Genomic DNA, 19,819 nt, shown 5'->3' with positions numbered 1-19,819 from the left:
ATCCTAAAAGTAGCAATTAATGTGATACATCTTTACTGCAATTGGCCTGGCAGCTGATGCAGCGTGGGGAGAGGAGCAAGAAGGGAGGCTGACAGGAAGGTCAGTTTCCTAATGGCCTCTGGAAATTGTACATGTTTAATTGTGGATGGTGATATGATTGAGTTTGGCTGCCATGCTCTTCATGAGAAAAGGACGGCCAACACTCAATAATGCAATGCTCGGTACCTGTAACCCAGTGATGCACATTGGGTGCTGTCTGGCCAGATTAGGAGGTGCTGAAGTCTGAGCCCTACTATGTGCCCCATTTGCCCAGTGTGTGAAAACAGGCCCCAGAACTGGCTGTGGCTTTCAGAGCCAGATCTACCATGTGCTGGGTTCATAATGGCCCCATCTTACATAGAATTACATAGAGGTTTCAAATTGGAAACAGGCCAGTTGGCCTAACTGGTCCAAGTTGATGCTTATTCTCCACATAAACAGATTTCAACATAAATTAGGAGCTCTTCCCAGCATGCACTGGATTCCCTGAGTAGTGCTTCAGGCACCAAGCACCATTTCTAATGGGTTCATGGATGGTCAGCATAAGAATATAAACTTCTGTTCCTGGATGATCCTCTCCTTGTTATAGGACTACCAATGGTTTGCACTTGAAATTCAAATGGATAATTCCTTAAAGGGGTCTTATTCTCAAATGTATTAAAAAGAAAATGGCACTGCTTTCAAGAACAACCAGGGGGTCCTTCACTGCCACTGTACCAGATATCCCACTCCCAGTCCCTGAGGCGCTCCTAGTGAGTCACAAACTACAACCCCAGGGCACACTAGAAACACTGAAAGGAGTTGGTCTCGGTCATCTGATTGTAGCCCTGTCTTGGCTCATAGTGAGCCAAGGCAGCAGATGTTTTGCAAAAAATCACCACAATTAATGGAGATGGAATATGGAAATTAGATTAAGGGAAAATTGTAAATAAGTAAGAGGGCATCATTGAGATTGTTAAAGCACTGGACCCACTGAGCCTTTTGTCTTTTCTTCTCAATAAATATTTAATCAGTGCCCAATCAACTGGTTTACAGAACTATTTCCTTCACCGTCAGCATACCATGGTTGCAGGATGCACTGCAGTGTCCCCAAGGTGTATTTTACAAAAAATAGTTTGTGGAATGTGGAAGTCACTAGCATTTATTGACCAACCCTAACTGCCCTGAGGAGGTGGACTTTCTTGATACTGTATTGTAGTGGGTTAATACAACTGGACGGTTTGCTTGGACCCTTCAGAGCGCACCTCAGGACTCTTCAGAGAACAGTCAATCATAGTTGTGTGGGACTGGAGACACCATGTAGCTAAAATGGGATAAGGATGGCAGGTTTACTTCTCGAAAGGGCTTTAGTGAACCAGTTGGGCTTTTACAATAATCTGACAGCTTTGTGGTCACTTATACTGAGATCAACATTTAATTTCCAGAATTTTTTAAACTGAATTCAAAATTCTCAAATTGCCACGGTGAGATTTGAAATCGTGTTCTCTGGATTATTAATCCAGGCATCTGGATTACTAATCAAGTAACATAAGCACTACACTACCATACCCTTCTACGGGGGCAATTTCCCCATCCTTTCCACTTACAAAAACTCACTTCACCGTTGGCTTTAATGACCAATTTTCAACCTGACCTAAATGGACGGATGGTTGAGATGTTTATGAATTCCCTGTATAGGTTGACAGTGATTTGTATGGGAGAAGTAAGTGGGTTACGTTCAAGTATTAAAAAAGGAGATTCCTTACTAAGATTCCAAACCAAGATTTTGAAAATATCTTCAAAAAAATTAGGTTTTAACTAACTCTGCATTTTCATTTGTAGATTTATTAATGCAGTACAAACCCACTAACTGGCACTCGAAATGTGAAGCTCTATTCAGGCGGACTCTGGACCCAATTTTTTTCACTTCGACATTCCGTAACGCACATTTGGCTGAACAAAATGTTCTGCTAATAATTGTAAGAGTAAGGGGCCACAGTGCCTCTGAGCCTCTCTTTGTACTTTACACCCTGAAACTTATAAACTCCATTGTCAAGGGCTTTAACCGGTTAATTTTACCTCACTTCAAGCTCAAACACCTTGGGGCATTTCTTCAGGACTGATGCCAAGCAGAGAACACCATCTTTCGAGATGCCGTTGTTGCTGAGGCTAAGAGAGAAAGGATTATTAAAAAAACTCACATGAGCACGAACAATGGATATATAAATACATTGCATTTCTCAAGATATATCAGTAAGTACACTAAATACTAGCTGACTCACAGTAAATCATGAGCACTATTCCGCTGCATTAATGTGTACACCTGAACACCCTAGGCTGTACGGAAATAATATTTTTGAACTTAAACTACACACTCTTTCCTCACATTCCAATTCTATTGTAGTTAACGTTGACAAATGCCTACATTAAGGGGGAAGGCGGTGGTGTAGTGGTATTGTCACTGGACTAGTAATCCAGAGACCCAGGGTAATGTTCTAGGGACCCAGATGGTAAAATATGAATTCAATAAATATTTGGAATTAAAAGTCTAATGATGACCATGAAACCATTGCTGATTGTCATAAAATCCCATCCGGTTCACTAATGCCCTTTAGGGAAGGAAATTTGCCGTCCTTACCTGGTCTGGCCTACATGTGACTCCAGGTCCACAGCAATTGATTGACTCTTAACTTCCCTCTGAAATGGCCTAGCAAGCCACTCAGTTGTATCAAACTACTAAAAAGCCTAAAAGGAATGGAACCTGGCATCAAACTAGGCACCAGAAACGACAATGGCAAGCTCAGCCCTGTCGATCCTGCAAACTCCTTACTAACATCTGGGAGAACTGTCTCAGACTAGTCAAGCAACACACTGACATAATCACACTCACAGAATCATACCTTACAGATAATATCCCAGACATCACCATCCTGGGGTATGTCCTGTCCCACCTGCAAAACAGGCCCGGCTGAGGTAGCGGCACAGTTGGGAGGGAGTTGCCCTGGGAGTCCTCAGCATCGACTCTGGACCCCATGAAGTCTCATGGTATCAGGTCATACATGGGCAAGTAAACTTCCTGCTGATTACCACATTGCAACCCCACCCCCTCAGCTGATGAATCAGTGCTCCTCCATGTTGAACACCATTTAGAGGAAGCACTGAGGGTGGCAAGGGCGCAGAATGTACTCTGGGTGGGGGACTTCAATATCCATCACCAAAAGTTGCTCTGAAGCACCACTGCAGGTCAAGCTGGCCGAGTCCTAAAGCACATAGCTGCTATTCTAGGTCTGTGGCAGGTGGTGAGGGCACCAAGAGAGAAAAACATACTTGACCTCGTCCTCACCAACCTGCCTGCCACAGATGCATCTGTCCATGACAGTATTGGTAGAAGTGACCACCACACAGTCATTGTGGACACGAAGTCTCGCCTTCATGTTGAGGATACCCTCCATCGTGTTGTGTGGCACTACTACCATACTAAATGGGATAGATTTCAAACAGATCTGGCAACTCCAGAACTGGGCATCCATGAGGCACTGTGGGTCATCAGCAGCAGCAGAATTGTACTCCAACACAATCTGTAACCTCATGGCCTGGCATACCCCCCACTCTACCATTACCATCAAGCCAGGGGATCAACCCTGGTTCAATGAAGAGTGCAGGCAGGCATGCCAGGAGCAGCAGCAGGCATAACTATGAGGTGTTAACCTGTTGAAGGTACAACACAGGACTACTTGCGTGCCAAACAACATAAGCAGCAAGTGATAGGCCGAGCTAAGCAATTCCACAACCAATGGATCAGATCTAAGCTCTGCAGTCCTGCCACATCCAGTTGTGAATGGTGGTGGACAATTAAACAACTCACTGGGTGAGGAGACTCCACAAGTATCTCCATCCTCAATGATGGAAGAGCCCAGCACATCAGTGCAAAAGATAAGGCGGAAGCATTTGCAACATTCTTCAGCCAGAAGTGCCAAGCAGGTGATCCATCTCGGCCTCCTCCGGAGGTCCCCAGCATCACAGATGCCAGTTTTCAGCCAATTTGTTCCACTCCACATGATATCAAGAAACAGCTGAAGGCACTGAATACTGCAAAGGCTATGGGCCCTGGCAATATTCCAGCAATAGTACTGAAGACTTGTGCTTCAGAACTTGCCGCACCCCCAGCCAAGCTGTTCCAGTGCAGCTACAACATTGGTATCCACCTGGCAATGTGAAAAATTGCCCAGGTATGTCCTGTACACAAAAGCAGGACAAATCCAACCCAACTAATTACCACCCCATCAGTCTACTTTCCATCAGTAAAGTAATGGAAGGGATCATCAACAGTGCTATCAAGCGGCACTTACTTAGCAATAACCTGCTCACTGATGCTCAGTTTGGGTTCCACTGGGGCCATTCAGCTCCTGACCTCATTACAGCCTTGGTTCAAATATGGACAAAAGAGTGGAACTCCAGAGGAGAGTTGAGAGTAACTGCCCTCGACATCAAGGCAGCATTTGATTGAGTGTGGCATTAAGGAGCCCGAGCAAAACTGGAGTCAATGGGAATCAGAGGAAAAACTCTCCGCTGATTGGAGTCAGACCCAGCACAAAGTAAGATGGTTGTGGTTGTTGGAGGTCAGTCATCTCAGTTCCAGGACATCACAGCAGAAGTTCCTCAGGGTAGTGTCCTCGGCACAACTATCTTCATCTGCTTCATCAGTGATCTTCCTTCCAGCATAACGTCAGAATTGGGGGTGTTCGCTGATGATCGCACAATGTTCAGCACCATTTGAAACTCCTCAGATACTGAAGCAGTCCATGTCCAAGTGCAGCAAGACCTGGACAATATCCACACTTGGGCTGACAAATGGGCAAGTAACCACACAAGTGCCAGTCAATGACCATCTCCAACAAGAGAGAATCTAACCATCACCCTTGACATTCAATAACATTACCATCACTGAGTTCCCCACTATCAACATCCTGGGGGGTCACCATTAACTAGAATCTAAACTCGACTAGTCATATAAATACTGTGGTTACAAGAGCAGGTCAGAAGCTAGGAATCCTGTGGCGAGTAACTCACCTCCTGACTCCCCAAAGCCTGTCCACCATCTACAAGGCACAAGTCACGAGTGTGATGGAATACCCTCCGCTTGCCTGGATGAGTGCGAGCTCAACACTCAAGAAGCTTAACACCATCCAGGATGAAGCAGTCCGCTTGATTGGCACCCCATCCACAAACATTCTCTCCCTTTACCATCAACACACAGTGGCAGCAGTGTATATCATCTACAGGATGCACTGCAGAAACTCAGCAAGGTTCCTTAGGCAGCACCTTCCAAATCCACGACCACTACCATCTAGAAGGCCAAAGGCAGCAGACAGATGGAAACACCACCACCTGGAAGTTCCCCTCCAAGCCGCTCACCATCCTGACTTGGAAATATATTGCTGTTCCTTCACTGTCGCTGGGTCAAAATCCTGGAACTCCCTCCCTAACAGCACTGTGGGTGTACCTACACCACATGGATTGCAGCGGTTCAAGAAGGCAGCTCACCACCACCTTCTCAAGGGCAATTAGGGATGGGCAAATAATGCTGGTTAAGGAGTCCATCACTGGACATTGTATTATGTGCTTACATTCTTCCTGAAAGTAAACTGCACCAGGCATGTCTGAAATTCAACCCTGATCCATGATTCAATATAAACCAAGTGTCTTACTTATACAAGTTAACATACCAGGAGTTGCATGCACATCTCACTATTAATAATCAATGATCTATAGACTTACTTAATCAGTTTGGAAATGTGAAAATCTGGTAGGATCTCAACGAATCTTCTTAAACCATGGTCTTTCAGTTCATTGCCGGACAAGCTAAAGAAAAACAGAGAAACTCCTGGTAGCAAAGGGCATTCTAATTCAGGTTCCATGCCTGCTGCAACATAACCAGAGAAGTCTGTATGTGAAAGAAGGAGTTTCTTCAAGGGGAAATAACACAAATGGAAGTGGCTGGACTTCTGCCTGTAGTCAACCATGCCATGATCCTGACCCATTTTCCTTGGTGGGAGTCAATATGCTTCTCTGGAGTGGGCTTCTGGTGGTATCTTCACTGGTCAGAGGGGATCATCACTGCCAGAGAGGAAAAGATCATGTTATTGCAGAGAGGAACTTGCTGCAGCACATGAGATAGGGCGGGCCCAATATTCCCTCGCAACACTGTGGCCAAGCAGCAATCTGGAAGTTCCCATGCAGGCCATGCACAAGTTGTCCTTTTTAAATTAAATTTAAAGGGTGCACATACTTGAATAAATTGGCTGCACATTACAAAAGTAGAGGGTATTTTGGTTGTGTCTATTTGAATGGAGGCAGAAGTCTTTTAAATATTCCTTCCCAGAATTTTGGATGTGTTTTTAAACAAGGTTACGTGCAGCAGAGACCCAATGAAAGATGTGCCTAAAGGACATCTGCAGCAGGTCAGATTGTCAAATATTGAGAACTAGAAAAAAAAACTGCAAAATTGAGTTGGAAATAGGTGGAAGGGATGCATTTCTATGGGGGTTCTCGCCTTTACTCCATTTTTCCAGAGTTTCAATAGCTCTTCCTCTGAAATTATTGGGGTTGGATGGGAGAATCCCAAGGGAAAAATTCAGCCCCCAAGATTTCTGGAAATCCAAACTCATCCAGACACTGGGCTCTTCAAATTCAACTCCAGTGCCATGTAACCCTGGATTCCTGTCATGTTCACAGGTTTAAATTATTCTATGTCCAGAGTTCATCTGTTGGCAGCAGTTTGCATTTAAAGTCATTTCTTCTGTTCCCCTCGGAAACCATTCAACATGTACAGACAACTCACATTAGAATCAACATGCCAGCTAAAAACGATGGGGACTGTATTTGTGAAACGGAAAGACAAAAAAAATTCAGGAGGAATGCAGAGAGAGAAATTGGGTGCTAGGAACTGCTGAAAGAAGAAAATGAACCAAGATGTCACACTGATCAGCTGTGGAACTCATTTCATTTGGTTTGATCATCACGGGGCAGGGAAGTTTTCTGTTTCAAGATATCACAAAAAAATTACTGGACTTACTCGAGGGATGCCAGCTGGGGGCAGCACTGTAGGATTCGGCCGAGAGCTTGAACATGCTGTGCTGCTAATTTGCAGTTCACAAGACTGTAAAAGAAAAATATCCAATTAACACCAGTGTTAACAACAAACAAACCTTATAACACAATTACTCTTCCCCTTTACCATCCGATATCCAATGCCATATGGTGTTAGCCAAGCTTTAGTTGGTAGCACTCTTGCCTGAGTCACAAGGTCATGAGTTCAAGTCCCACTCCAGAGATCTAGGCCCTAATCTAAGCCAATTCTCCAGTGCAATGTTGAGGGAGTGATGGACTGTTGGACGAGATGTTAAACCAAGGATCCATCTGCTCTCTAAGGTGGTCATAAAATATCCCAGGGCACTATTCTAAAGAGGAGCAGGGGAATTCTTCCCATTGTCCTGGCCAATGTTGTCCCTCAACCAACATCACTATGTTGCTGTTGGTGGAAGTTTCCTGTGCACAAATTGGCTGCACCATTTCCTACATAACAACAGTGACTACACTTCAAAAAATATTTCATTGGCTGTAAAGAGCTGCGAGTCATTAGGAGGTCGTGAAAGGCACTATATAAATGCAAGTTCTTTCCTTTTTTCTATAAATTGGGTGTACTCCTGTTGTCAGGTTCTTCTTGATAATACAACTCATAAACCATGGCTACATGTAAATCCATGCTCCACCATTTCCTAATGCAGTGGACTGGTACATTATACATATGAGGCCAAACAAATTAAACAGCCACTAAAAAGATCAATATAATATTCCACATAAATTTATTTTCTTATTTGCAAATTAAAGCAAATGTTGCAGCAAATACAGCTTGGAGTCATGGTGTGTGTGCTGTCCAATGAACAGCTTTGTTGTGTATTGCACTGAGAAAAGATTCACCATGTGGATTCACTGTAAGTGACTTTATTTACACCTCCCGAACAGAAGCAGAAAAATGGAGCTCTTGTGGTACAGTAGCTCCGGGTTCAAGTCCCATCCCTTATTTTTAAACGGTGCTCGCTAATTCTGGACTCCCCCATGAGGGGAAATCCTTTCATCATCCACCCTGTCAAGTCCCCTCAGGGTCTTATATGTTTCAATAAGATCATTCCTCATTCTTCTAAACTCCAATGATTATAGGCCTAACCTGCTTAACCTTTCCTCATAAGACAACCCCTTCATCACAGGAATGAGTTGAGTGAACCTTCTTTGAACTGCTTCTAGCACAATTATTTCATTTTTCAAATAAAGAGGCCAAAGCTGTACGCAGTATTCCAGATATGGTCTCACCCGCCGTGATGGGGCCATAAAATTCTGGCCCACATCTACTGGTTACCAATTATCCAACCTGCTTGTTACATCCTCAAAGAACTCTAATAAATTAGGCAAACTTGATTTCATTTTCACAAAGCCATGTTGACTCTGCTTGATTGTATTACAATTTTTTTTTAAAATGTCATGCTATTACTCCCTTAATAATGGATTCGAGCATTTCCCCTATGAAAGATGTTAGGCTGACTGGCCTGTAGTTTCCTGCCTTCTGTCTCCCTCCTTTCTTTCACCTGGTAAGGGCTGCACCCTATCTCATTATCACAACTGGCTGTCAAATTGCTTCACAGTGGTGAGGATGCAACAGGGACAATATTGGGGGAGTTTCAACTGCGAGCAGAATTCAGGAGGGCAGGGACAGAGAAATGTCACTCTCACATCATGAAGTTGAAGCCTGGGCTACTTTAAGCTTCAGATGCATCCCATTCATCAGCTGCCCACCCAAAACAAATGTTAAGAAGCTGGCAGACAACTGCTGGTAAGAGAAGATTATGAAAGTCTGCCGCAGGCACTCGGACAAGTCACGAAGAGGTAGGTGGGGTGGGAAACCTGAAGCAGTTAAAGCCCATAAGTTCTTTGTAGTGGATTTCTTACTCCTTTGTGTCCCACAAAAGTTAAGATTACCTTTCAGGACCTCTCCTTCTTTCCCTACAGGTTATACTGAGCTGAATGGCCACAGTTGGTGCTACGCTCGGTCAACGGTTAGAACCATAGAACACTACAGTACAGAAAACAGGCCATTCGGCCCTTCTAGTCTGTGCCGAAATATTATTCCGCTAGTCCCATTGACCTGCACCTAGTCCATAACCCTCCAGACCTCTCCCATCCATGTATCTATCCAATTTATTCTTCAAACTTAAGAGTGAGCCCGCATTTACCACGTCAGATGGTAGCTCGTTCCACACTCTCACCACTCTGAGTGAAGAAGTTCCCCCTAATGCTCCCCCTAAACCTTTCCCCTTTCACTTGGTTAAAATGCCATCAGGGTCCTAATGGATTACAGGGCGATAATTACTCTCATGGCCACCCACATTCTCAAATGGATACATGACCTACCAAGTTTTGCTCTGACATATTGATCGTAGGACAGCTTAGCTCTGTTGACGTCTGCTGCTTTTTGCCTTTGCACTGTCAGTAGCCTTGTGTTGCACTTTCACTGGGTTGGTGTTTCACTCTAAGGTATACCTGATGCTGCTGCTGCAGTGCCTTTCCATAATTTTTATTGAAGCAGGATTGGTTTCCTAGCTGGATAATGTCAGAGGAGTGAGAGACATGATATGCCATGAGGTTACCGATTCCACTCAAAGCCTCAGGGATGTTTGGGGTTGTCCCACCTGGTACAGTGGTGTTGTCACACCTGACAATGGATGTTGACATTATGAAATAAGACTTTACTTCCACAGGGACTGTGTAGTGATTACACCTGCCAATGATCTTGTGGACAGACATGTCTGCAACAGGTAAGTTGGTGAGGACAAGGTCAAGTAGGTTACTTGATTTACTCCTTCAGTACCTGATGCAGGCCTGCTCCTACAGCTAGAACTCAATTAGCTTGGTCACTGCTGGTACTAAAGTGCCACTCTTGGTCTTGACTTTGGGATCCACACTTGGAGGATATTTTATGACTCCCTCCCCCCAAATAATGCTCAACATGACATGGTATTGGTTTGTCAACTGAAAGGGATTAATAAGTGGTAAGCTGCAGGAGTTTTTATGACCTTGTTTGACCTAGACCCACAAGACCTCATGTTGAAGATTCCCAAAGTCAAGCCCACCCAATTGTACATCACTAAGCCCCATATCTGCAGGTGATTCCTCGCCCCCACCGGTATCTCCTCCAACACTCTTAACCTCCTCTGCCCACACCCCCCACTCTCCACTGGGCCTTACTGCCCCTCCCCACCCTGAGACCCCCAAAACTTACCTGGTCCTGGAATCCTGGAGCTTAGGCTCTGGGAACTGCTTGCAGTCCCAGTCCTGTCCGCTGCAGCTTCTAGTGCTGCAGGGACTAGCGAGCTGCCGGCCAATCAGATTGACTGGCAGCTCTCTGAGGCAGGGCTGCCTCCCGACTGAGGGGCGGAAGTCCTCATTGGAGCATGACATGGCTGTCGGGCAGACAGGAGATATTTGAACTTATGATCTCTGGTTAGTTAGCCTACATATATGGTGTGGACTATCATATCTTACGGTCAGTAATAGGAAATTATTCATTGCACATCACCACAGTAACTGTCCCAATAGCTCATGTGACAAGCAAACCACAGACTCTAGTCACCTGAATAAATATTATCCTAATCTTTGTTGTGCATTCTGGCAGCTGTTTGTGTATATTCAGGACTCTCCAAGCAAAATGTTCTGCATAAATACCCCCTCAGCTAAAGATAATCAAGTTAAATTTCAGATTATTCACCATGCTACCGTCCGCTGACAACATTCCAACTCCCAGTAAAAAAACATCTGGTGTATTCCTTCTTCCTGACTTTAACCCTCCTCTCCTGAAGTTGCTTTCATACATGTAGGTGGCAGCAACTTCCATGTGGACATTCTGACCTTCAGCTGTTTACTGCCCTTACTTGCCCTGTTTGAGGCTCAGATTTCAGAGCTTTCCACTCTGCCGCCCACTTGTTTACTTCCTTGCTCAAAATTAAAAACATGAATGGAGGGGAAGACCAATGCCTGTGGTTTCAGATATGATTCAGTTTACATTCACATGCTCCTCCAAATAGTGACACATTTGATAAGAGAAAAGAAACTGCCCATTGTAGGAAAGTCCCCTCATCGAGTCTAAAGAGAAAACGTTTTGTTTCTACTTTCAGTTTAAAGCTGCTAGAAGCATACCAAAATGCTCTGGCAGAAGTCAGTAGGAACAGAGGAACCCTATCTTCACAAAACAGCAGGGTTAGCAGCTAGCTGGTTCAGAGTGAGAAGGCAATCCATCGCAACCCATATCGTTTAACAGCAGGCTTAATAATAAAACTGAGTAACCACTTAGCTACTTCTAGGTACACTTTCACTTCCCCCTGTAAGTCACCAGAGTTGTCTTCCTGTCTAATAATGGATTTACATTGAGGAATGCTTCGAAAAGCAGTTCAGGAATGCTACCTCAGAATGCTGCACTTGGGCACCTGTGCCAGTTGTATTGCTGGTTGGGTTATATTGCCACACTGGAGGAAAAGACTATTGGTTGCTCCTGGATAGGAATGCACTCATACAAAATTCAGGATTAAGCTCCAGGGACAGAATTTTACTGGAGGGTTTGTAGGCAGGGGGCAACCGTAAAATAATTCGGATGAGCTTCCCACTGGGCTCTCACCCGCCCAGATCTTTCCACAATTTTACAGGGGGAGGGGCGGCATCACCCATTGAGGCCCTTAAGTGGCTAATTCCCCCACTCAAGGGCCATTTCCTGCCCAGCCTCAATTTTCAGGTTGGCGAGAGTAGTTCGAGGGGACTGGGGGGGATGCCCAAGATGGAACCCTGCCCAGGGCTTGGGCAGGATGTGGAGGGGTGGGGTGGCTCACCATTAACAGCCTCCTTTTAATATTGGGGGCCTCAGCTCCCCAAAAAGGTCTGGTTGCTGCGGGTGATTCCCCCCCGCCACCCGACCTCTCCACCAACACTCCTAATCCCTTCTGCCCACATCCCCCCACTGCTCACTGGGCCTTCCCGCCCTGAGACCCTCAAAACTTTCCTGGTCCTGGAATCCCAGGACTTAGGCTCTGGGGACTGCTTGCAGTCCCAGTCCTGTCCGCTGCAGCATCTAGTGCTGCAGGGGCTAGCGAGCTGCCGGCCAATCAGATTGACTGGCAGCTCTCTGAGGCAGGGCTACCTCCCGACTGAGGGGCGGAAGTCCTGCATCCAGCCAATTAGTGTTCGTTGGGGCAGAAAATGGCTGGTGGGGCAGACAGTGTGAGCGGGGATGTGCTCTACACCGACTCAGATGGCAGGAAGCGAAACTCAGCCGTCCGAAAAATCCCAGCCCAGGAAACTGCTGTGGACAACCCTGGAGAAAAATCATAGGGGCCTTAACAGAAAACGATACTTTGTTTAAAATTCTTTTTAAATTCTTAGAGACGGCGGAGGGGCGTGAGGGAGTCTGTTAGATTGGGCAGGATGGTTAGAGGCAGAAGGTCATGTGATGGAATCTCCAGGGGTATGTCCAGACAGAGTTGGTAACCAGAGCTGAGCTGCTCTGTCTCAGGAGTCAGAAAAGATGGCTGCCCAAGCCTTTGCTGACAAGGCTAGAATTGCTGCCAGAGGTGGAGTCACTGGAGAAACTCAACCACTCGGCTTGGTCCAGAAGCTCCAGCAGTGACTCCTTGTTTGTCTTAAAACAATGGAAAGGGCATCACTAAGTAAATTCAGTATAAATAAGCCATGGAAAAGTGAACACATAATAGGTACATCATTCCATTCATACAGGTGCCGTATCTAACTGAGATGGCAGACACAATTAATGGGACTTGCTGATGGAATCACTCACAAATTTTTGCATTCAGGGGAAGCAGCTTCAGCTGTTTACAGTAAACAGGTTGCAGAGTTCACCAAAAGCAAATGTCATACCCAATAGAAGTTGCACATAAACATTGAGTTAAGGAACAAAAGCTAACTCCCTCTGCTGCTGTGTGGATCCATGTCCAGCTGTGTACTTGAACAGGACACATCAGGTAAAAGATAACAGGGGTAGATTTTCAGCTTGCCATCTGGACACTGTCATGAGAGTATAATAATTTTCATAATACTTATCTGGTTTATTGTAAAGTAGGTTTATGGGAGGTTGTGTTGTTGTGTCTGGGTGTGATTACATTTTGTAGCTAAGCAGACTGCAAGTTGTAGTTGTCAAAAGTAGTAAGGTGCAGAAGTGATTTTAATATGCTAATGATAAACATGGTTGGGGTCTTAGCATGTAAGGTGTGAAGGGAATTTGCACTTTTGGATGAATGAAGGGGGATTTGGATTTCAAAGGGGTCTCAGTCTGTTTACAAATAGCCAGACAAGCAAATTAAGGAAGGTATTTATTTTTCTCAACTGACAATATATAGTGACAACATGAAAGTTTTTATGTTACGCAGGAGATACAGTTTCAAAGACTTATGAAACAATAGAATTTACATATTAAGAGAGAAACATATATAAACGAGAATAAGGCTGTGTCAGGGAAGGCATTGTAAGAGCTAACAGAAGTAAGTGTGAAATTGCCTCCATGAAACCCCCAGTATTTGTGCATGAACCTGCTGTATACAGAAACTGAAGCTGGAGAAAGCCATTTTTGAATTCCACTGTTCAGGTTATTGTGTTAATTTGCTGGATCTGTTTAAAATCTAAAAAAATTATTTTTGGACCATTGCCTTCAAGGGGGTGTAACTGGGACTCAGGTTAATTAGGGATTTTAGGAGTTATTATAGTAGTAATTTGTGGTTCTATGTATGTGCTTGAAATCTTCTCTTTTGTTAATAAATATTTTAATTTTTAAAACATCTTTACAAATCTTGGTGGATTTATTCTGAATTCAGGGCACGCATCTCGAAATAAATTCAAATCGCAAAACCGTTGTGATAGCGCAATCAAGGTTGCCTCGTGGACTTGATCTGCCTGGCACACAACATCTGCCGCATCATAGCAGCGCCAATCAGCTGTTCACAATAGAAACTGCCTATTTCTCATCTCCACTGAAATAAAACGGAATTAGAATTGGGTGAGTTCTATCATGGCCAGCAATTTACCAGGTCAGTGTAATACCAGGTTGGCAAGCTGAAACTCTACTCCAATAGGCTAGATTCTTCCGCTTTCCCCATATTTTGGCAATCCTGGGGCGAATGACCCCAGAAAATTCCCTTCTTCTCCTGCAATCCCCTCTCTAATTTTTTTTATTACACTTGCCCATCTTTGGGTGGACATATGATTTAGATACGAATGAAGGAGTATGTCTCCAATGTATTTCCCATGATTTATGCTCTTTGAATGGTGGACACTATTAAAGAAAATGCCTTGTAAAGAAAGTGACACCATCTTCAAACTATTCCAGTTTCCCCAACAAATTTAAGAGATTTTCAACAATCACAACTACAAAATACACCCAGGTTTAGGTGTCAGCCATGGTTCTTAATTAGGTCATGAGGTCAAGCTTATATCCAGGGATTTAAGAAACAGAGGGGCAGAAATTTGTTAATGTAGCACTACTTCTGCCAACTCATTGCAGGCTTATGCTGATTCCCTGGGGGCAGCCAGTACCAAGGGCTGCTACCACTTAATACCGGTGGCTTTCCTCATTGATATAATTGATGAACAGGCTGTACAGATAGTGGCTTGCTGTCTGTGCTGGAGAATCAACATAATCTGTGTAGCGTCACTTGAAGCAGCATTCACAGTTGACACACCAGTGCACTACTGAGGGAGTGCTGCACTATTGGAGGTTTACTCTTTCGGCTCAGATGTTAAAATGAGGCCTGATCCGGCCTCTCAGACAAATGTGAAAAATCCCAAGGCACTACACAAAGAAGAGCAAAGGAGTCCTCGTCAATAGTCCTGATCAACATTCCTCTCTCAACCACCACCACCCAAAACACATTATTCGGTCTTTTATCTGATTGCTGATTTTGGGACCGTGATGTGTGCAAATTGACCAGCACGCTTCCCTACATTACAACAGTAACTACACTTAATATGGCTGAAAATTGAGTTGATTCCTAAGGTTGTGAAAGGCACACTAAAACACAAGTTCTTTTTTCAAACACAAAACACCAAACTCTACAAACATATTTACAAAAAAAGTGAAATTTGAATAAATAACAGATAGAAAAAGAAACATTCACTGGTTAAAGGAAAATGCTGTACACACCATTCAAAACTCACTATCTAAATTCCATAATCACAATCCATAACACCAGCCCAACTGGAGGACACAACTGCAGGTTAAAAATAGGGCTACCAGCTGAAGGGATGCACCCACTTAATGGAAAGTGGCTTCATGGAGGGATAAATATTGCTTCAATCTTTGTAAAGGTTCAAAATGGATTTTAAGTATTAATCAACCTTTGTCAAGGCAGCATGAGAGGGCTAGGAGAAAAGATGCAAAATTAAACTTAGGTGAAAGAAAAACCCAACATGGAGCTTTGCAGAGGTTGATGGGCATCCTAAAGCGTTTTACAGCCAATAAATATTTATTTTAGAAAGTTTAGACACAGTTGTATTGTTGGAATGGTGCTAACCAACAATGAGATGCTGGAGCTTGATGTTAATTGTATCAATTGAGGTTAAGCACATACAGGTGGAGGGCATACACCAAATGGTCACTTCAGCACATATAAAGAGACACTTATTGACACAAGAGTTGAGTCAGGAGATGTATATCTGTGATGTTTCACTCTGTGAATTATTATATTCCAAGTAAAGACTGGCTTTGGTTTCTCATTTCACCAACTGGCCATCAGGAATATAACACTTGATGGCTGTTTAAGCTGACTTGCTGCTGTGAGGAGTGCTCCGAAGTATAGCAGTGTACCATGCTCGTCAGTAGATAGGTGCTGGGTTCAATGGCCTGTACACTAAATGAGTTCCATATTGGGAAAATCTAACATCCAGTAAATATTTTTGGCCCCGACAAGTGGAGGCCTCCTTTTCACAGAACACTATTCCCCTTGCAAATAAAGCCTCTGTTCCTTCATGTAGCTATGCAGTCAACTCAGTCACAGGGTAGCTACATTCAGTGAGCTATGATGAAATTGATCTCCTGATCTAAATTGTGGAATGTGACAGAAACCTGTACAAAAGAGCTGCCATCCTCAGCAGTTTGACAACAGCAAGGTGCAATCACTATTACCATGGCAAATACTGTATTGTATAAAACAAAATCTTTAATATGCAAGAGCGGCACTGTCCACAGGAACATAAACTAATGCAGAAAATAAAAAGTAGTTACAAAAAAAAAATCAATGCTTGGCGAATAAAGAAACAACTTCAGTATCAATTTTGCAGGCAACCTTCCTTTGACAAGGTGAACATGGAAAGGATGTTCCTCTTGTGGGTAAGTCCAGGACTAAGGGGCACTATTTTAAAATTAGGGGTTGCCCTTATAGGACAGAGATGAGGAGAAATTTTTTCTCTCTGAGGATTGTGCGTCTTTGGAACTCTCTGCCTCAGAAGGCGGTGGAAGTGGGGTCACTGAATATTTCTAAGGCAGAGGTAGATAGATTCTTGTTAGGCAAGTGAATCAAAGGTTATTGGGGGTAGGTAGGAATGTGGAACTCGAAACACAAACAGATCAGCCATGATCTTATTGAATGGCGGAGCAGGCTCAAGGGGCTGAATGGCCTACTTCTGCTCCTATTTTGTATGTTCGCAATGGTGAAGGAACAGTGCGTTAGTTCCAAGTCAAGGATGGTGTGTGACTTGGAGGGAAACTTGCAGGTGGTGTTCCCAAGCGTTTGCTGCCCTTGTTCTTCTAGGTGTCAGAGGACATTGGTTTGAAAGGTATTGTCGAAGAAGCCTTGGCAAGTTGCTGCAATGCATCTTGTAGATCGTACGTTTGCAGGCACGGTGTGCAAGTAGCTTTGGGGAGTGAGAAGGTGAATCACTCACTGCAGAATTCCCAGCTTCTCACCTGCTGTTGTAGCCATTGTATTTATGTGGCTAGTCAGTTCAATTTATGGTCCTTAGAGAGCGTCCCCCACCAGGATGTTGATAATGGGAGATTCAGCAATGGGAATGCCATTGAACAACAAGGGAAGGTGGTCAGACTCTCTCTCTTGTTGGAGATGGTCATCACCTGAAACTTGTGTGTTGTGAATGTTACTTTGTCATGTAACAGCCCAAGCCTGAATGATGTTCAGGGCTTGCTTCATTATCTGAGGAGCTGCAAATAGAATCGAACACTGTGCAATCATGAGCAAACATCCCCATTTCTGACCTTACCATGGAGGGAAGGTTACTAATGAAGCAGCTGAAGAAGGCTGGGTTTCGGACACTACCCTGAGGAACTCCTGCAGTGATGTCCTAGGATTGAGATGATTGGCCTCCAATAACCACAACCATCTTCCTATATGCTAGGTATGACTCCAACCAGTGAAGAATTTCCCCCCAATTTCCATTGACTTCAGATTTGCTCGGGCTCCTTGATGCCACATTTGGTTAAATGCTGCCTTGATGTCAAGGGCAGTCACTCCCACCTCATCTCTTGAGTTCAGCTCTTTTGTACACATTTGAACCAAGTCTGTAATGAGGTCAGGAGCTGAGTGGTCTAGTGGAATCCAAACAGAACATCAGTAAACAGGTTACTGCAGGGTAAGTGTCTCTTGATAGCATTGTTGTTGCCCTTTCCATCTTTTCGCTGATGATTGAGCACAGACTGATGATTAGTCGGTTTGGATTCGGCCTGCTTTTTGTGGACAGGTCATATCTAGGCAACTTTCAGCTTAGTCAGGTGTGTGAACCCGGGTTTCCAGGCTGCAGTTGTTGTTGGCGAGGCTCAGCACCATCAGCGACACCTCAGAAATTCAAGGCATTAAGGTCCACAAAATAAATTTGAGAGAAGAGGGTGGAATAGATACACACAGAGAAATGATTTAACCCAAAAGGGTTGTGTCAAAAATGTTTTTTTAGACTGATACACCCAAATTTAAAATGGATCTAAAAATCCCTCTGGCACTTGACTTTGCGCCAATTCAATGCTGACACCACATCTGCTCTTGTTGAAAGAACACACTTGCTCCATTGCCAGTGATTTCCAACAGCAGCCAGTTGATCCACCGTCAAACAATGGCAGTTTGAAGAGCAAGTGATCAATAAGGGTACTAAAGGAGTGATCGAGCAAGTGGCGTGGAGGGTCAGAACATAGCTGAGCAGATTTCATGAAACATTCAAGGATTTGACTTTGGCAATATTAACAGCTCCTGGGAGTGACATGGCAGTACTCAACCTGAAACTGAAACTGAAATCTTGTATTGAAAAATGGGTAAATATCATTAAGCAGCTTACAAGATCTTGCACACACAGGATAGCTTTTTTGGGTCTATGTAAACTCCATCTGTCACATAGGTGATACTGCACACTCCGAGTTCAACAATAGCTGACTGTTCTGTGCTGCTGGATAGGCCTGACCGGTGTGAGGGACAAATGCAATAGGGTAACATCTTCCGAGTTCGCACACATGGCTTGCACACCACGAGTATGGATAGAGGAAATTTGGCATCATAATTTTCTGATGTGTGTCTGTGACATGCAAGGAGCCTCCTTTTGTGCCAGAATTTGGAAAAGCCACTCTGACAGGGGTGGTACTGGTTCAGTCTTTTATTACAATCTGATCAACTTCAGCCGACATCTGGCTTGTACCTGGTTCTATACTGCGGGCACATTTTGGCAGGCCTGTCTGAATACATTTTTCAGCCCTGATCAGAGGCAGTGGAAGGGGCTGAGGCACTTTGATAACACAGAGTACGGGGCACTCTTCACTTAACTATCTGATGTTAATGAGTGCCTTAAATGAAAACTGATCCACTTGCCAGCAGTAAACTGCCATGCAAAATTTAAAAAAGATGTGGTTTAGGACAACCTCCAACATTACACTTGAGTCAGACTAGAATGCTGCATGTTCTCTCCCTATCTCCACCATTGCAGTGCAATTGCCTTAGAATGGTACCTCCCACCTGCCCTCACACCCCAGTCTCCTGCAGTCAGTCTAGAACGTTCTCCGAGCACTATAGTACAGTCAGTCTGGAATGGTTGAATTGATGCTGGACAAGGTGTGTACTGAGCAAAGTGAGTTGTCAGGGTGCAATCATCCATTACCTGAGTTTCCTGAGTAGTGCCTCGTGATTACCTTCACATTCCATCAAAGGTGATAAGGACCCAGAGGACCTGTGTGGTGAAAGTAAAATGAGCGAATTCTGGAACACAACTGCCATCAGAATCAATGCACTTATACTTTAAACTTCTAATTTAAACTGAAATACCTGTTAATTGGGGTGATTGTTGAGCCTGTGAAAAATTGAACTGTTGCAATGTTCCCACAATCACTGGAAGAAATTCAATTTATATATTAGTTAAGATTCTTTGCCATCTTTACACCAGTGTCTCCATAGTAGTGTCTCAATGAATAAGAATGACCAGGACTATGTAGTTGAAATTCCTGTGATATGACAACAGACCAAAGCTGATATAAACTAATACGATCATGCACCCAGATAGTGGGAGAATTAATTCATAGATCCTGTAGCAGCCATTTGAATCTAAAGGGATTAGTTGCTTATACACAATAGATATTTTCACCTTGTTTCCCTGATGCGATTTCTTGCTGCTGCACCGTCTCCTTAAGCCAGGGTTCCAGGGCCTGTGGTTCTGATTCAGCATTCCCACTTTCAGTGCCAGTCAAATCAGTCTCTTAAACCTTTCCCTGGAC

The 19,819-nt window shown here is 44.1% G+C and overlaps 1 protein-coding gene across 5 annotated transcripts in view; it reads right to left on the bottom strand.

Moving 5' to 3' along the window:
- The window catches only part of nlrc5 (NLR family, CARD domain containing 5), a 191,041-nt gene that overhangs the window by 107,270 nt on the left and 63,952 nt on the right, over window positions 1-19,819 (bottom strand). For 2 of the 5 annotated variants that reach the window (XM_078544136.1, XM_078544140.1), the window contains 5 exons: window positions 19,374-19,436; window positions 19,207-19,278; window positions 7,094-7,177; window positions 5,797-5,880; window positions 2,098-2,187 (listed from right to left, as the gene is read on the bottom strand). In XM_078544136.1, coding sequence (XP_078400262.1) covers window positions 2,098-2,187; window positions 5,797-5,880; window positions 7,094-7,177; window positions 19,207-19,278; window positions 19,374-19,436 — 393 coding nt within the window. The remainder of the gene's footprint in view (window positions 1-2,097; window positions 2,188-5,796; window positions 5,881-7,093; window positions 7,178-19,206; window positions 19,279-19,373; window positions 19,437-19,819) is intronic. The other 3 variants (XM_078544137.1, XM_078544138.1, XM_078544141.1) reach the window with 3 other exon arrangements.

The sequence above is a fragment of the Cetorhinus maximus genome, chromosome 6 (assembly GCF_964194155.1).
Source record: "Cetorhinus maximus chromosome 6, sCetMax3.hap1.1, whole genome shotgun sequence".
NCBI classification, from domain to species: domain Eukaryota; kingdom Metazoa; phylum Chordata; class Chondrichthyes; order Lamniformes; family Cetorhinidae; genus Cetorhinus; species Cetorhinus maximus.
The sequence above is the reverse complement of the archived record's forward strand: the minus strand, read 5'-3'. Positions and strand labels throughout refer to the sequence as shown.